The sequence below is a fragment of the Physella acuta genome, unplaced genomic scaffold (genome assembly GCF_028476545.2).
Source record: "Physella acuta isolate Inbredline_101_S28 unplaced genomic scaffold, ASM2847654v3 ptg001255l, whole genome shotgun sequence".
Classification (NCBI taxonomy): Eukaryota; Metazoa; Mollusca; class Gastropoda; family Physidae; genus Physella; species Physella acuta.
The window spans coordinates 112501-128539 of NW_026732770.1; the positions used below are offsets into that span (position 1 = coordinate 112501).

Here is a 16039-nt window from a genome sequence, read left to right on the forward strand (position 1 = left end):
ATTCTGAGAATAATTTTAATCAAACATTATTTTAATTATAGGTGTACTTCAAGTTTGTGGCTCATCATAAGGTACCTTTTAAACGATTTCAATCAATCCACTGCCCTGTTTATTATCAAGCACCAATGTATCAAGAGAACACATCTTTGTTAGCTGTTTGTCCAAAGTGTATACAAGCAGCTAAGTGCATGGAATCACTTCCTTTTAATCATAATAAAAGAAACCTGCATTCAAATGGGCCAACAAAACTTGATGTGAAAGATACATTATCATTTGATACAACCAGCAGAAAAGAAGATAGTTCACATCAGATGCAAAGCGAAACTAGTCCCTGCGCATCTGGAAATCAGTCATTTCTGCTGAAAAACTCCGATCAAATAGCAGCAGATGACATAAGTAAATCTTCCCATGGATTTTTAAGTGATAACAGTAAAGTCACATCCCTGTGTGTTAACAGTGAAAGGGAAAAAAATCTCCAACATAAACTGCTGTCAGTCACATCATCTCTGCGATACACATTACAAGAAAAGTATAAAAAGAAAAGTCTGTTTTTTCCTTTGGATGACTTTGCAGGTAGGATACAAATAGTAATGAAATTGATGCTGGTGAACATTTTTATTAAGCTTTGTTGTGATAACCATCTTTTGTTAAAAAAAATTGTTTCAGTTCTCATCTTTTTGTTAATTGTTTTGTTTGATTGGGTCTTGATTCTTTTTACATTTTCATTTAAAACATTTAGGTCTAGAAGCATTAGACAGTTGTAAAGAGAACATCGCAACAAGCAACAAGCAAACGAATAATATCTGCAAACAATGTAAAAAGCATTTTTCATCCCCTGCAAGTCTTTTAAATCATATTCAACGGCATGGTGTTTTGGGCATTTGGAAAAAAAGCCTCAGAATTAAGAGACAAATTAGTAATAGAAACTCAGCATATTTGCATAAGATAATTAGAGCATTCTGGTTTCACCCTGGATCAAGAAGGCATTCTCTTAGTTTATCTGACACTTCCATAAGGCTTATTTTAAAGTACTTGAATGATATTTTCCCATCTACCAATAGCAACACTTTATCACAACACAAGTTTCCTCACTCTTCAGGCATTTCGAAGAGTGATAAAAATACAATGCTGTCATCCAACAGTATTTGTGAAGATATATTAAATAAAAAAAGACCAGTACTAAAAAGGACATCTAGTGGTCTATCAACCTTATTAGAAGCAGCTGCGGTTGCTAGTGGTGGATATGAGGATATAAATAATGCATCTAATTCCAACTTGAATGTCGTAGAACCTGTTGTTAGTAGTAAAATATTGCCAGTATCTAATACAGAAGATTTGAAATTTTTAGGATTGGACTCATTTAAAGCTCCAAAAAAACGTAGGAAAAGTTCAAGACTTGCATGCAAAAGTGCTAAGCGAAGACTTAAAAAAAATATTAAAGAGGCTGATAAAACTGAGAATATCATGTGTGAGAACTCTTCTTCTCATGAATCTTCAATGCTTACAAATTTAAACCTCTTATCAACTGTTAGCCTTTTAGACCGTCCTATTTCAACAGCTGATTCAAGCACCCCTGGAACTCATTTACAAGAAAAAGCTAACACTAACAGCAGTAGTGAAAGAGGACTACAGATAAATGCCATAACTAATGATCTCTCTGCTTCTGAGTTAGAAAAAGGTGTTACTGATAGTTTTGTAAATAAAACTTCAAGAGGAAACCTACTTTTAACCAATGTGGATCAAGAATGTATTTCTGACAAACAAGCTTCAATAATTACAAATGAATTAATTCTTAGTCATTGCTCACCTGATGGGAAAAGTTCTATTTCTTCGGAGTCTGTGCTACAGAATCTTGTGCCTGCAAATAAAATGGACATTGATTGTGATCATTCTTCAAGTAATTGTGGAGCTATTGATTTATCAAAGCCAAAAATGATGAATGTTGTCGATAACTTTTCAAAAAACACAAAAAAGATTAATATGTTGCCACACAACATTACACAACTTGTTACAGGAAGTAATTCATTAGAGATGCTTGAGTATCTAATGACAGTTACTAATTCAAGTGTCACTCCTAATCAGCATTCTCAGAAAATAATGCAACCCACTGAAAATATAATAAGTAACAAGCAGTCAGATTCTGATCTCCAAGCTCGTATGTTTGCAAGTGCTAGGAACTATAAAATTGAAAAGAAGTTAAATAGCTTTCCGCAAGTTCAAGCTGTTATTGCCTCAACTAGTAAAATTGTTCAGTCAGGGAAGGGTGGAAATAATAGTTTGTCAGATACACAAGGAGATGAAATACAGTGTGGCTATAAATGGAGTGGGTCTGGTGGATTAGTTAAAGAACGTACTCAAATGGTTAGGGAATTGGTACCTTCTGATGTTATGGCCAACTTTCTTAATAGACCCCAACCATCTTGTCAACAGCAGCAGTTGGTGAATCACTCTTCACCTGTTTTGTCAGTGACACAGAACCCACCACAATTGTTTTCAGCTGTAACAAATTCTTCTGATACCAGCCAGCAAGATATTTTATTATCACCAGCCCCTCAAATTGCTTTAAATCTTACAAATAAAACTACCAGAATTCCAAGTCCAAAGAGAGCTGTTGTTGGCAGAACTCGTAAAATTGTACCTAATTTAACATCATCACCAGTATGGAATGTGACTCCTGTTAGTTCATCACCTCGAAGTATTTTAAGATCATCTCTTTTAAATCCATCAGTTTCATCCTCTCCTGTTCACCAGACAATTCTTTCTGACCCTGTTAATAATGGTGGTACCAATGTAGCCATTAATTTGTCTTGTACAAATTGTCCTTCCCCAATATCATTACCATCGCCTGTACCAAACAGCCAAGCTTCATCAAATTATAGCATTTCAAGTCCATCTCTAGCAGCTATGCTTCGCCAACCAGCTACTTCGAAACACGATTTCAACAATTCTGAATTAATTGGAACTATAAGCAGCAATGTTATTTCTCCTGTATCTGTGTCATTACCTCAACATACTCCAGTAGTCATCACCAGTAACACACAGTTAACTTTACCTGGTGGTGTTCAGATCAAAACAGAGCCTGCAGACACTTACATACTTGACACAACCCAACCTAGAATTATTATGTCATTGCCAGTCAAGTCAGAGCAGTTTAATATAAAATTGGACAAAAGAAACATTCAAGATACACCTTTTACTATTGGCTCACCCAATATGGTGATGGATATCAGGTCAGATTTAACTGCTACTTATGGAGAAGATTTATCAAAACCTAATAGTACAGTGTCAAAAGCTGCAGAGAGAAAATCTGATGGATCATCTGTGAAGTGTTAATGCCATTGCCATTACTAATTGATTTTAAAAAAAAAATGATTTGTCATTAATCAAATGAAGAACACTTACATAAGCTTTGTGATATTGCATGCAAGAAACTCAATGTATGTTGTGAAGACATTTTTGGATATCTGCTATATTTTGCTTGTTAGGAGATTTAGAATACAGTAGGCCTATCTTGAATATTGCTTCCCCAGAACCAGACTGTTCAGTGTTCTAACTAAATTTTTCAGACACATTTAGAACATAGTGTTTAACTCTCAAAAAGGAGAGAAATTGGTTCTTGGGAAGTTATAAAGCTGATTTTATCTTAATATTTCAACATTTTTAATCATGTAGTCATTTTTCAATTTTAAACCAGATAAATCAGCAATCCAAATGTCTGCACAACACAAAAACTTTCCTGTCTGAAACACTATAGATTTTTAAAATGTATTTATTCTTTTATTTTATCTAACTACTAAAATGTTGCAACCCAAGAATGTGAATGTTGTTTGAAAATAGGTACATTCATAACTAAAAGACAAGCCTCTATTTTCATGTAAAGAATGATGGTTTATCCTAAAAAAAACCTGTGGGTTTTTTTTTTTAATTAAATAAAATAAGTTGGTTTTGGGAAAAGGCAGAAAAGCTACATATCTTATTTAAATATGTGTCTGTGTATACATATATGTGTACAATATATATAAATTGTATAATATATAAAAATGTTCCCAATCTACTGGTACGCTGAATTCTGCCCATTAGCCATGTCATCATTTTCATTAAATTTTAAATATATTTCTTAGTGCTCATTTTTTTGTTTTTAAAGTGCTGACAAGTTATATTTGGGTTGCAGAAGTTGAAACAAATACTAAATCTGCAACCTTATTCTAATTTTCATAGAATAAGCTGGATCGTTGGATGTATAAATACTGCCTTTCATTGAAAATGTCTACCTCCCCTGCTACAAAGGAATTGACTTTTTAAAATATCTAAGCCTATTGCAATTTTCTTGCAGTTCATATATGTTTCAATTACCAAGTGTTCTGTACAAATATGTCCATAAAATGGAGTAAAAAGAAACATCTTTATGAGTCAGGCTGTGAAACTACCTTGTGATACTTGCATCCTTTGTATCAATGTATACAGTTGATTATTTAGGGGTGTGTGTTATGGTTAATCTTTTGTTAGATTAGACCCTTCATTTTCAAGTTGAAAATAAGTTTTTAACATTGACTGCTTATCATTGTTACATAAAATTAAAATAACTGATAAATTCTGCAGAATATACCACAAAATCAGTTAATAAATATTTTAAATTCTATTTAGTTGTATAGATATTTTGATTGTTATATAAATCTCATGAGCAGTATTGAAGGATGTAAATCTGGGCTGAAGGATTCATAGCTTACTAAGCTTACACAAGAGTGAGAAACAGCAGTTAGTAGTAAGTCATCTTCATGGTAAAATACAAGTTAACTAAGGCCTTGAATGATGACTTGCATACTGAAAAAAACTAATACATTCCAGTTCTGACTGACTGAAATTGTAATTTCAGGAAATAATTTTTAATTGCGTAAACATTTTAACATGTTTTTAAAAACACTAACTGGATTTTGAAAATGTCAGCTTTGTTTTTAAAGATGTCTATTTTTGCTTATTAAAATATAAATTGTTGTACACCTCATTTTTTTTACATACACACTTATATTGGAATCCAATTAAAAAAAGGGGAGTTAACAAGTACATCAAAAACTATGTAGTATGTAGATCTATCAAATGATCTGGTCTAGACAAACACTATCCCTGATCAGCTAAGTAGTATTTTTATGCTTCACAAGATGAGTAGTCTACTATTTGCATTGCATGTACAATTTATTACACAGTTTGTTCTAAAAATCTATAACTTGTATTATTAGGTAAACATTGTATATATTATGCTACACAAATATGCAACAGCAATTAAACAGCTTATTTGTACTTGTAAGTAAAATGGAGAAAATGAACTTAGTTTACAAGATTTTTGTTTTGTAAACTTCAAAATTTTAAATTCAAAGTAAACTCAGTTAGATGGTACTTTTAATTTTTAAAAACAAAAGGTTTCAATTATGCAATATTGATTTACTACTATGCAACTAATTTGGTTTTCTTGTGTCCATTATTGTTACATTCAAATTCATTTCAGTCCTTTTAAAAACATTTGCCTCACAAATCTTTTTGTTGTAAATTAAATTCAAATATATACACACATCTCATTTTAAAATTAAATTTTGTCTTCAATCTTTTAAAAATTTTTTAAGTGTTTTCTTTCCAAAAGTTATTTGAACCTCAATTTATAATTATGTGTATAATAGATATACATATGTTTATATATGTACCTTTATAGCTGTAACCAGAGTTATGGGCATTATGTATTATGATGATTAAAGTTATTTATTTGCATCTGCTTAGTATTTTAAATAAATTACTATACTGAATATTGAAAAGATTTTTTAAATTTGCAGTTAATTCAGTAATAAAGTATTATATAAAGGACATTCATAGAAACTTTTGTTAATACCATTTTTTTTTCTTTTAAGAGATGGGCATTTTTATATTGTACAGCAATTTGATGTTTTTGTTGCTTTCCACCTTAAAGAATTTGAAAATATTATTCCACCTTAAACCTTATTGCAGTTTTGCAAGAAAAGATAGCTGGCATTAAAATGAGTTATAAAGTTCAACCATTTATTTATCCATTTGTTTTTGGATCTCAATTAATAGGTGACCAAGAAATTCTGTATAATTCATTAACCTAGCATCAATTCCTAATATTATGAACCTTTAATTTTTTAATGCTGTTTTGTAACATATTTTGAATTGCTCTTGGTCACATTCTTTAACGATCATAATGAAATAATGTTCAATTTGTTTGAAATTTAATTCTTAGTTTATGATTGTTTTGCCTTGTTTCATACATATCCATAATAAACTTTACAATTTTAGATACATGTTCCCAGCCAAAGTCTGTTTGATGCTATAGTTGCTATACTGAAAGAGAATATTTTGCTCCAAAAATGTTTTTGAACATAAAAATCAATTATGAAATTCTTACATATAATGCTCCATGCTTAAGGCTATTTATCAAAACAGAAATCAGTAATTTAGTTACATTAGATTATTTAAATAGACATGTTATATGTCACCTATAATAATAAATATTCTGTTATAATTTTAAATTCTCATTTCACTGTAAAATACTGTACAATATTTGTCACACTTAAAAGGCTTATTTAAGTATGATTAATGTTTATTAACATTGATTACTCTATTAAAGTAAAGCAGCAGGCCCTATATATTAGTATACATGGTAAGTTATTTCACATAAATTACAAATTGTACTAATTATATTTTTACAAGGCAAGATAATACACTCAGGGAAACACTACAGATGAAAGATTTGACAGAGATAAAATTTTATATAATTTTTATAACACTTAGTTTCATGTTCATTTGATTCTTTTTTTAAAAACATGTTTATTAAAAAGTATAGATTTTTAGTATCAAACTAAGTTCATGCTTGGATTCGTAAATGCTGATTTACTATTGTAACAAGTGTTTTTTTTTATATAAAAACTCTAAAACCAGTATACATTGATCTCCAATGAATTTGACCTTCTAAACTGATACAGGTGATCAATTAAAACCCTATTACTTTTCAAACATAATTTTTACAAAAGCTATGGCTGTAGATACAGATAGGTTGTTCTCATCACCCCAACAAATCAGCTTTGATGATGTTAATTTTGGTAACAATTTAAAGTACAGTAGTTTCTTGTCATATTGCTACTTGTAAAAAAAAAAAGATCTAGATATCATTATCAATATCCCAATGCCTATTGTCAGTTTGAGTTAACCATATTTAAGATTCTTTTATGTATGATGTGAAACCAAAAGGTTGGTTACGCTGTGTATTTCAAGTAAATAAAAGAAACAGAAATAGTTAACAATGGTTATAAAAGTCATCAAAAATAAATTATTTGCCTTTTGGTGCGAAGCTCAGAGTTTTCTTTCTGTTCAAAAATTATGTTTGAAATAAATGTTACTCTATACGAAAAACTGTTGTGCTGCTCTATAACTTTAGTAGAATTAATTATATTATAGTAGGTTTTGAAATTTAGGTTTACTCAAAACACATAGCATTCTAGCTCACGTAATTTCATCATTGAAAGTATTTGGTGGTAATGATACTGTCATTAACTAGTTTAAACAATGCATTTTTCAGCTTTTCTTTCATAACCTGTTACATTTAATAGAAAACTTGCTTTACACTATTCAGATATTCTTGGATGTTATTCATTAGTAAATATAAACACTGGATAAGATTTTCATTGAAAATGTTAAATTATCTTTCATTAAAATCTATATTTGCTTTTATAGTTCTATGGCCTACTTGTACAAAAAAAAAATACAAATGTAAAGATTTGAAATTTGCATGTTGGCATGGTGAAATACAGTGTAACAGTGATAAACAATATAGTTACTGGTATTTAATAATATTATTGGTCCAGTGCTTTAAGTAATGTTTTTATGGTCATTGGGAAATAGTTTATACACATTGATAACATTGTTTTCTGCTCTTGCCATCAGTTTGTGATATATTATACTCAGGCCCTTTATTTGAATGGTTTCATTTTCGATGCTCTTTACTTGATTCTTCAAACAATTAATCTAGTACTTTGTACAATTGAATGGATTCAAAGGTTGTTTTTTTTTTTACTTTAACATAAGACTGCTAAAAATATTTTTACAAGGGTTATTGTTTACATTTCTATTTAGGACCCATCCATTATTGTACACTTTTAGTAACACTTGTTTTGTTTTTTTCTGTTAGCTATAGTAGTATTTTTAAAATAAATTCTAAATGGTTTTATTTCACTTTAACCTGGGACTGTTCAAAACAATTATATTCATAGCTTAGAATGATACTTATATTCTGTATTCAATATTACTTATTAAATTAGTAGCCCTTATTGAACAATATTAAAAATGACAACAGTTTTTTTTTTATTGTTAGTATGTGTACATTTTGTAAATATTAAAATTCACTATAGTTTCATTAGTCTATTTCTAAAAAAAAAAGGGCATTCACTGTAGCTAATCAATTGTATCTAATTGTTGGCTATCAATGCTACAAGTGTATTCCTTAAATCACCCTGATACATGATATGACCTATTAACTTTATATACATAAACCATTTTAAACAAAATAAAAATCTATATTAACTCAACATTTTACCTTTGTTTTCATTTTGGTTTTGTTGCTGTTTGTATGACTGAAAACGTAAGCTCAGCATTAGCGTCACAAGGTGATGCCATCCGCAACAGGTGACACCATTAAAATTAGAGTAATTGCTGTCAAAACGATGTTAAGTTTAAAATAATAAAATAAGACAAAGTCTTTGGAATTGTGGGTTCACCCAGGGGCGGATTAATCTTGTGTGGAGCCCCGGACTGAGACTCAGTGGCGTAGCTACTGTAATGCTAGAACAAATGGGCCCCTTTGTCTCTAAAAAATAATAATTTTACATTGAAATTTATCTATATATATAACTAGCCGGCCAGGCCCTGCTCTGGCTTCTGTTTAAAAACCTTTCTGTTAAAGACCATTACCTGTGTGTTTAGTAATCATCATAAACCTGGCATTGCCCACCCAAACCACAACCAACCAAAACAACAAAACGCAAACATAACGCTAACACAATTACAAATACAAACGAAAACAAAAACCTAACATAAAATCCAACCACAACCACAAACACCAATACAAACACAAAGAAAAAACAAACAAAAAAGCAAACGAAAACAAAAACCTAACAACAAACCCAACCACAAACACCAATACCAACCAATAACAACACAAAAAAAAACACGAAAAATCAAACGAAAACAAACCAAATCCAAACGCAAAACCAACCAAAAACACAAATACAAACCCAAAGAAAAAAACACAAACAAAAACGAAAAAAGAAAGAACAAAAACGAACCAAATCAAAACGCAACCACTAACGCAAACCCAACGGAATCGCCTGTTTTAGCTTAATAAACGACTATAGTACCCCAACTTATTCATAGTCTTTTGCACTCACTTAAACGAACGCGCCTGTTTCAATTTAATGAACAATTTTAATACTCCAAGCTTATCCGTAAAATACCCAGGGGCGTAGCGAGGGGGGGGCGGGGGGGGCGGACCGCACCGGGTGACACCATTTAGGGGGGTGACACCAAGGCAAAAAATAGCAAAATATATAGAGAAAAACTCGAGGGGGGGGGGGTGCAAATCGAAAGTTTGAGGGGGGGGGGTGCAAATCGAAAACTTGAGGGGGGGGTGTGCAAATCGAAAACTCGAGGGGGGGGGGGGTGCAAATCGAAAGTTTGAGAGGGGGGTGCAAATCGAAAATGTGAAAGTTTGTCCCTGGGAAGGGTCTCTATGCCTCTGGGGGGGGGGGGGGGTGACACCATTAAGTACCGCACCGGGTGACACCCGACCTCGCTACGCCACTGAAAATACCTACAACATTTGCACTTGATCAATCCCCGCTAATTATGTAATTATTTTTTTTCCCAACACCAAAACAAAGTAATAAAAAGTAAATTCTTTTCCACTAATGCAATGGTTTTATAAAGGGAAGTAATTGTGTTTTCCTAATTTATCAAAGGGAAGTAAGTGCTAAAGGACTAAATATAAATAATTTTCAGACATAATTAGAATTTTTGTAATTTTTAAAAAATTGTGTTTAATGAACATGCCGACAATTATTACTATCAGTTTGAAAAATGAAAATTATTTCCCAACACTTTCAATAGTAATTTTTTAACTCATAAATTTAGACAAAATGCGCACGATAATAGTCTAACACTTTAATCCATCGAAGTATGTCAACGACCAACATATTTATTATTACATACAGAATTGAGCTATATATTAGACTAGCCGTCCCGGCCAGGCCCTGTTCTGGCTTCTGTGAAAAACCTTTCTGTTAAAGACCATTACCTGTGTGTTTAGTAATCATCATAAACCTGGCATTGCCCACCCAAACCACAACCAACCAAAACAACAAAACGCAAACATAACGCTAACACAATTACAAATACAAACGAAAACAAAAACCTAACATAAAATCCAACCACAACCACAAACACCAATACAAACACAAAGAAAAAACAAACAAAAAAGCAAACGAAAACAAAAACCTAACAACAAACCCAACCACAAACACCAATACCAACCAATAACAACACAAAAAAAACACGAAAAATCAAACGAAAACAAACCAAATCCAAACGCAAAACCAACCAAAAACACAAATACAAACCCAAAGAAAAAAACACAAACAAAAACGAAAAAAGAAAGAACAAAAACGAACCAAATCAAAACGCAACCACTAACGCAAACCCAACGGAATCGCCTGTTTTAGCTTAATAAACGACTATAGTACCCCAACTTATTCATAGTCTTTTGCACTCACTTAAACGAACGCGCCTGTTTCAATTTAATGAACAATTTTAATACTCCAAGCTTATCCGTAAAATACCTACAACATTTGCACTTGATCAATCCCCGCTAATTATGTAATTATTTTTTTTCCCAACACCAAAACAAAGTAATAAAAAGTAAATTCTTTTCCACTAATGCAATGGTTTTATATAGGGAAGTAATTGTGTTTTCCTAATTTATCAAAGGGAAGTAAGTGCCATAGGACTAAATAAAGACATAATTAGAATTTTTGTAAAAGATGATATTTTTTTAAAACTTGTGTTTAATGAACATGCCGACAATTATTACTATCAGTTTGAAAAATGAAAATTATTTCCCAACACTTTCAATAGTAATTTTTTAACTCATAAATTTAGACAAATGCGCACGATAATAGTCTAACACTTTAATCCATCGAAGTATGTCAACGACAAACATATTTATTTTTACATACAGAATTGAGCTTATATATTAGATTCTCTTCTGGGAGACGTTAGAAAACAAGCTGCAAGCGCGCCTTGCAGTCCCCTCTTTTCCTCTCTATCGCTACCACCCCCTCTCACATGGTCTGGTGAGGTGTGGTTCACGCTAAATGTTTACAAACCGTAGAGACGGGTTTAGTGACGGCTATTAGGGGCAGATAATTTAGTTTGAAACGATTTTAAACTTAGGGGAGGTAACTAAGAGGAGGCTGCTTTCACGAGGGGGTGAGGCAGGGGTTGGGGAAAAGAAGGGTTTTAATGTTTTAAAGTAAATATTTTCAGGGGCAGCATTGGTACTGTCGAATTCACAAATTATGAATTACTGAAAAGTTGAAAAAAAAAAAACCCAACTAAATAGAGGCGTATGATACGCCGCGGGTCGGCTCGTATATATATAATTCTCTTCTTGGAGACGTTAGAAAACAAGCTGTAAGCGCGCCTAGCAGACCCCTCTCTTCTTCTCTAGGCATATCGCAACCACCCCTATATGGTCTGGTGAGCTGTGGTTCACGCTATGTTTAGAATCGTAGAGCCGGGTTTCGTGACGCCTATTAGGGGCAGATAATTTAGTTTGAAACTATTTTAAACTTAGGGGAGGTAACTAAGCGGAGGCTGCTTTCACGGGGGGGGGGGGGAGGAGGTTTTTTTTTAGTGTTTGAAAGCATATAACCTGCATGAGCCATATAACTGGTTGGTGACCTATTTACCAGCCAGGGGCAGATTTGAAACTAAGGGGAGATCTGGTCAGTTTCTCTGTGGGCGCTCGGCGCACCTCGTGCGTGGAGGTATTTGTTTGTTTTTTACAATATTTTATTTGTATATGTGTGATTTGTAGGAAAGCGACTGCCGATGTTTCTCGTTTTCTTTCTACAATAATTTTGTTACACGTTATTTGCTAGTTAATTTTATGTACTATTGTATTAATCCTGATGGCTTATTTAACCCTGTTGGGTACCATGGCGTTCTTGGTAAGACAGTGGTTAGTTGTGTTTTTGAGAATTTATTTGATTATTCTAGGATTAGTGTTAGTAGTAGGGATTAGTATTTTACTCGATGCTTTAGCTAGATATCTTTAGCAGTAGTAGTAGGTAGTATTTTAAACATGTGTATAAATTTATGTATATATTTTCCATGCATTTTGTTTATTTTCCTTTTCTTTTCTCTCTCTCTCTCTCTCTCTCTCTCCCCCCCCCCCCCCCCCCCATCCCTTTTCAGCGAAGTTGCTTTTGCAACTTGGCTGGGTGTTTTGTATGTATTGTTTTGTAGGTAGTGTTTTGTATCTGGTGTTTTGTATGTATTGTTTGTTATGTATTGTTTTGTTTGTTGTTTTGTTTATATGACATGTGTGATTGGTGCGGATATTAGATGGTGTTTCGATTGCCGTAGGGGATAGAAAGGTTGTCTGTGTGTTCAGAGCCTAGAATATCCGAGGCATCGAAAGTACATAATATTCCATCGAACTTTGTGTGTTTTGTTTGTTTAGTGTTTGATTAGGATGTTTGGATTTGAAAAAAAGGTTTACGTTTTTTTGTTGGTTCCATTTTCAAATGTAGATAAAACTATAAGCTTATTTATTTTTTGTGTTTTTTATCTAGTCTAAGGTTAAGATTAAAACCAATCTGGGTTTAGCCGGACTTGCACTGACCGGACAGTTTATTTAGATAAGCTTAGGAATGGTAGATATTAGTTATTCCCCCCCCCCCCTAGCAGGGCTTATACAAACACGTGATGACCTCCGGGTGCCATCTGTTGACAATTTCGGCATGTGCACAACATTACACACCCATGCGATCTCCACAATGATGGGACGTCATCTTCTGACTCTCCTGCTACTGATGAACATTTACAACCACCGGATTTTCATTGCAACATTCAACATTTGCTCAAAACAGTTCACACAACAAAATAATGTCAACGCACATTTAAAAAGAAACCACTCTAGTAAACGCATTCCAAAGACGACTTTAAAAGTTTAAATGCACCATTTGTTCCAAAGTCATCTGTCTCCAGAGATATCTCAATACATATTTAAAAACACACCCCAGTGAACAAACGCATTCCACGCAGGACTTTAAATGAACGATTTGTTCCAAAACCTACCGATTCCAGATTTAAAAACACACTTCACTGAACACAACTCCCACTCTCAAGAAGCTCCTATATACTAAACATGTACATGTAGAAACACACTCAACATTTCTTTGCAGCATTTGCGTTAGGGTTAGCATTGACTCCATCGTCACAGACGATATCCGAAGAATTTCTAAACAGTCTTACCCAGAGGCACAGAGACCCCGCTCGGCGCCCGGGGACTAATTTTCAATTCGGCGCCCCCCCCTTCCCCATATATTTTTTGTTTACAATTCAAAATTGCAGCTAAAATGAGATTTTAATTTTTTTTTAAAAATCCATTTTGGCGCTCCTAGGGTCGGCGCCTGTGGACATATGTAACCCCCCCCCCCTTTCGCTACGCCTCTGGCCTTACCCTACCAGCATGCTTCCACATAAACTCAAAATTAAAATTGGTTCAGTTGTCATGCTTCTTAGAAACCTCATGCCAGCAAGAGATCTCTGTAATGGCACTAGATTGACTGTTACCAGCATTCACAGCAACGTACGGAAGTATAAAACTATCGCAGCTGCTAACTCATACACTGTCCTAATTCCCCGGATATCCCTGACTCCATCAAATTCAAATTTGTCTTTACGCGCAGACCATTCCCTGTTAGATTAGCCTTTGCCATGACAGTTAATAAAGCAGGAAGATACTGTTTTCAGTCATGGACAATTGTATGTTGCCCTCTCCAGAGTTCCTTCTTTTCATTCACTCAGTTTCGTTTGCCCAAACCCACCCTATTTGGATATCTGTGTCTATCAAGAAGTCTTCTGTCAATTAATAGCGGGTCGACTAGTTAATTATAACAAGACAATTTGATGAAAGTAAAATCACGGCAAGTGGTGTTTACTTTTAGGGTTTCAAAATCTATTGCGATGAAGGACGGACTGACAAACTACGTGTCCCCTCCAGAGGCGTAGCTAGGGGAGGGCGGCCGCCCCGGGCGCCGACCCTAGGGGGGGCGCCAAAAGGGTTTGAAATTTAATTTTAAAAGCTCATTTTAAGCTGCAGTTTTGAATTATAAACAAAGTAAATAAATTTAACGGCTGAGAGCCTTTGCATACTGATTTAACTGTTTTCTACCTTGATTGTGTAAATGTAAAACGTAAATCCTTAAGAAACAGTGACCGGAAAACCCGCTTTCCAGCTTCCTAGATGGGGAGGGGCGCTTTTTCAAAGACTAAAATCGGAAAAATTCACACCGGAAGAAGGTATAAACAACAGATATCACTCAGAAAAGAAACCTATTGTATTGTGTAACATAAACAAGTTAATTAAAAAGTCTAGTGACATTTAAGCGCAATTTCCTTATGTTATCTAAAAATGCTCTGTCGTAGCGTAAATCAAGAGCAGGGTTAGTCAGAGCCGGCGTTAGGAATACGCGGGGCCTAGGGCCAACCATCCGCGCGGGGGCCTGCTTTTTTCCATTATATATATATATATGTGTGTGTGTGTGTGTGTGTGTGTGTGTGTGTGTGTGTGTGTGTGTGTGTGTGTGTGTGTGTGTGTGTGTGTGTGTGTGTGTGTGTGTGTGTGTGTGTGTGTGTGTGTGTGTGTGTGTGTGTGTGTGTGTGTGTGTGTGTGTGTGTGTGTGTGTGTGTGTGTGTGTGTGTGTGTGTGTGTGTGTGTGTGTGTGTGTGTGTGTGTGTGTGTGTGTGTGTGTGTGTGTGTGTGTGTGTGTGTGTGTGTGTGTGTGTGTGTGTGTGTGTGTGTGTGTGTGTGTGTGTGTGTGTGTGTGTGTGTGTGTGTGTGTGTGTGTGTGTGTGTGTGTGTGTGTGTGTGTGTGTGTGTGTGTGTGTGTGTGTGTGTGTGTGTGTGTGTGTGTGTGTGTGTGTGTGTGTGTGTGTGTGTGTGTGTGTGTGTGTGTGTGTGTGTGTGTGTGTGTGTGTGTGTGTGTGTGTGTGTGTGTGTGTGTGTGTGTGTGTGTGTGTGTGTGTGTGTGTGTGTGTGTGTGTGTGTGTGTGTGTGTGTGTGTGTGTGTGTGTGTGTGTGTGTGTGTGTGTGTGTGTGTGTGTGTGTGTGTGTGTGTGTGTGTGTGTGTGTGTGTGTGTGTGTGTGTGTGTGTGTGTGTGTGTGTGTGTGTGTGTGTGTGTGTGTGTGTGTGTGTGTGTGTGTGTGTGTGTGTGTGTGTGTGTGTGTGTGTGTGTGTGTGTGTGTGTGTGTGTGTGTGTGTGTGTGTGTGTGTGTGTGTGTGTGTGTGTGTGTGTGTGTGTGTGTGTGTGTGTGTGTGTGTGTGTGTGTGTGTGTGTGTGTGTGTGTGTGTGTGTGTGTGTGTGTGTGTGTGTGTGTGTGTGTGTGTGTGTGTGTGTGTGTGTGTGTGTGTGTGTGTGTGTGTGTGTGTGTGTGTGTGTGTGTGTGTGTGTGTGTGTGTGTGTGTGTGTGTGTGTGTGTGTGTGTGTGTGTGTGTGTGTGTGTGTGTGTGTGTGTGTGTGTGTGTGTGTGTGTGTGTGTGTGTGTGTGTGTGTGTGTGTGTGTGTGTGTGTGTGTGTGTGTGTGTGTGTGTGTGTGTGTGTGTGTGTGTGTGTGTGTGTGTGTGTGTGTGTGTGTGTGTGTGTGTGTGTGTGTGTGTGTGTGTGTGTGTGTGTGTGTGTGTGTGTGTGTGTGTGTGTG

At 34.8% G+C, this 16039-nt stretch overlaps 1 protein-coding gene across 2 annotated transcripts in view; it reads left to right on the forward strand.

Moving 5' to 3' along the window:
- LOC131957662 (uncharacterized) overlaps nucleotides 1–8580 on the forward strand; it is a 26200-nt gene extending 17620 nt beyond the window's left edge. For both annotated transcript variants that reach the window (XM_059322404.1, XM_059322403.1), the window contains exons 4-5: nucleotides 42–573; nucleotides 740–8580. In XM_059322404.1, coding sequence (XP_059178387.1) covers nucleotides 42–573; nucleotides 740–3333 — 3126 coding nt within the window. In that variant the 3' untranslated portion in view covers nucleotides 3334–8580. The remainder of the gene's footprint in view (nucleotides 1–41; nucleotides 574–739) is intronic.
- The last annotated feature ends 7459 nt before the right edge of the window (nucleotides 8581–16039 follow it).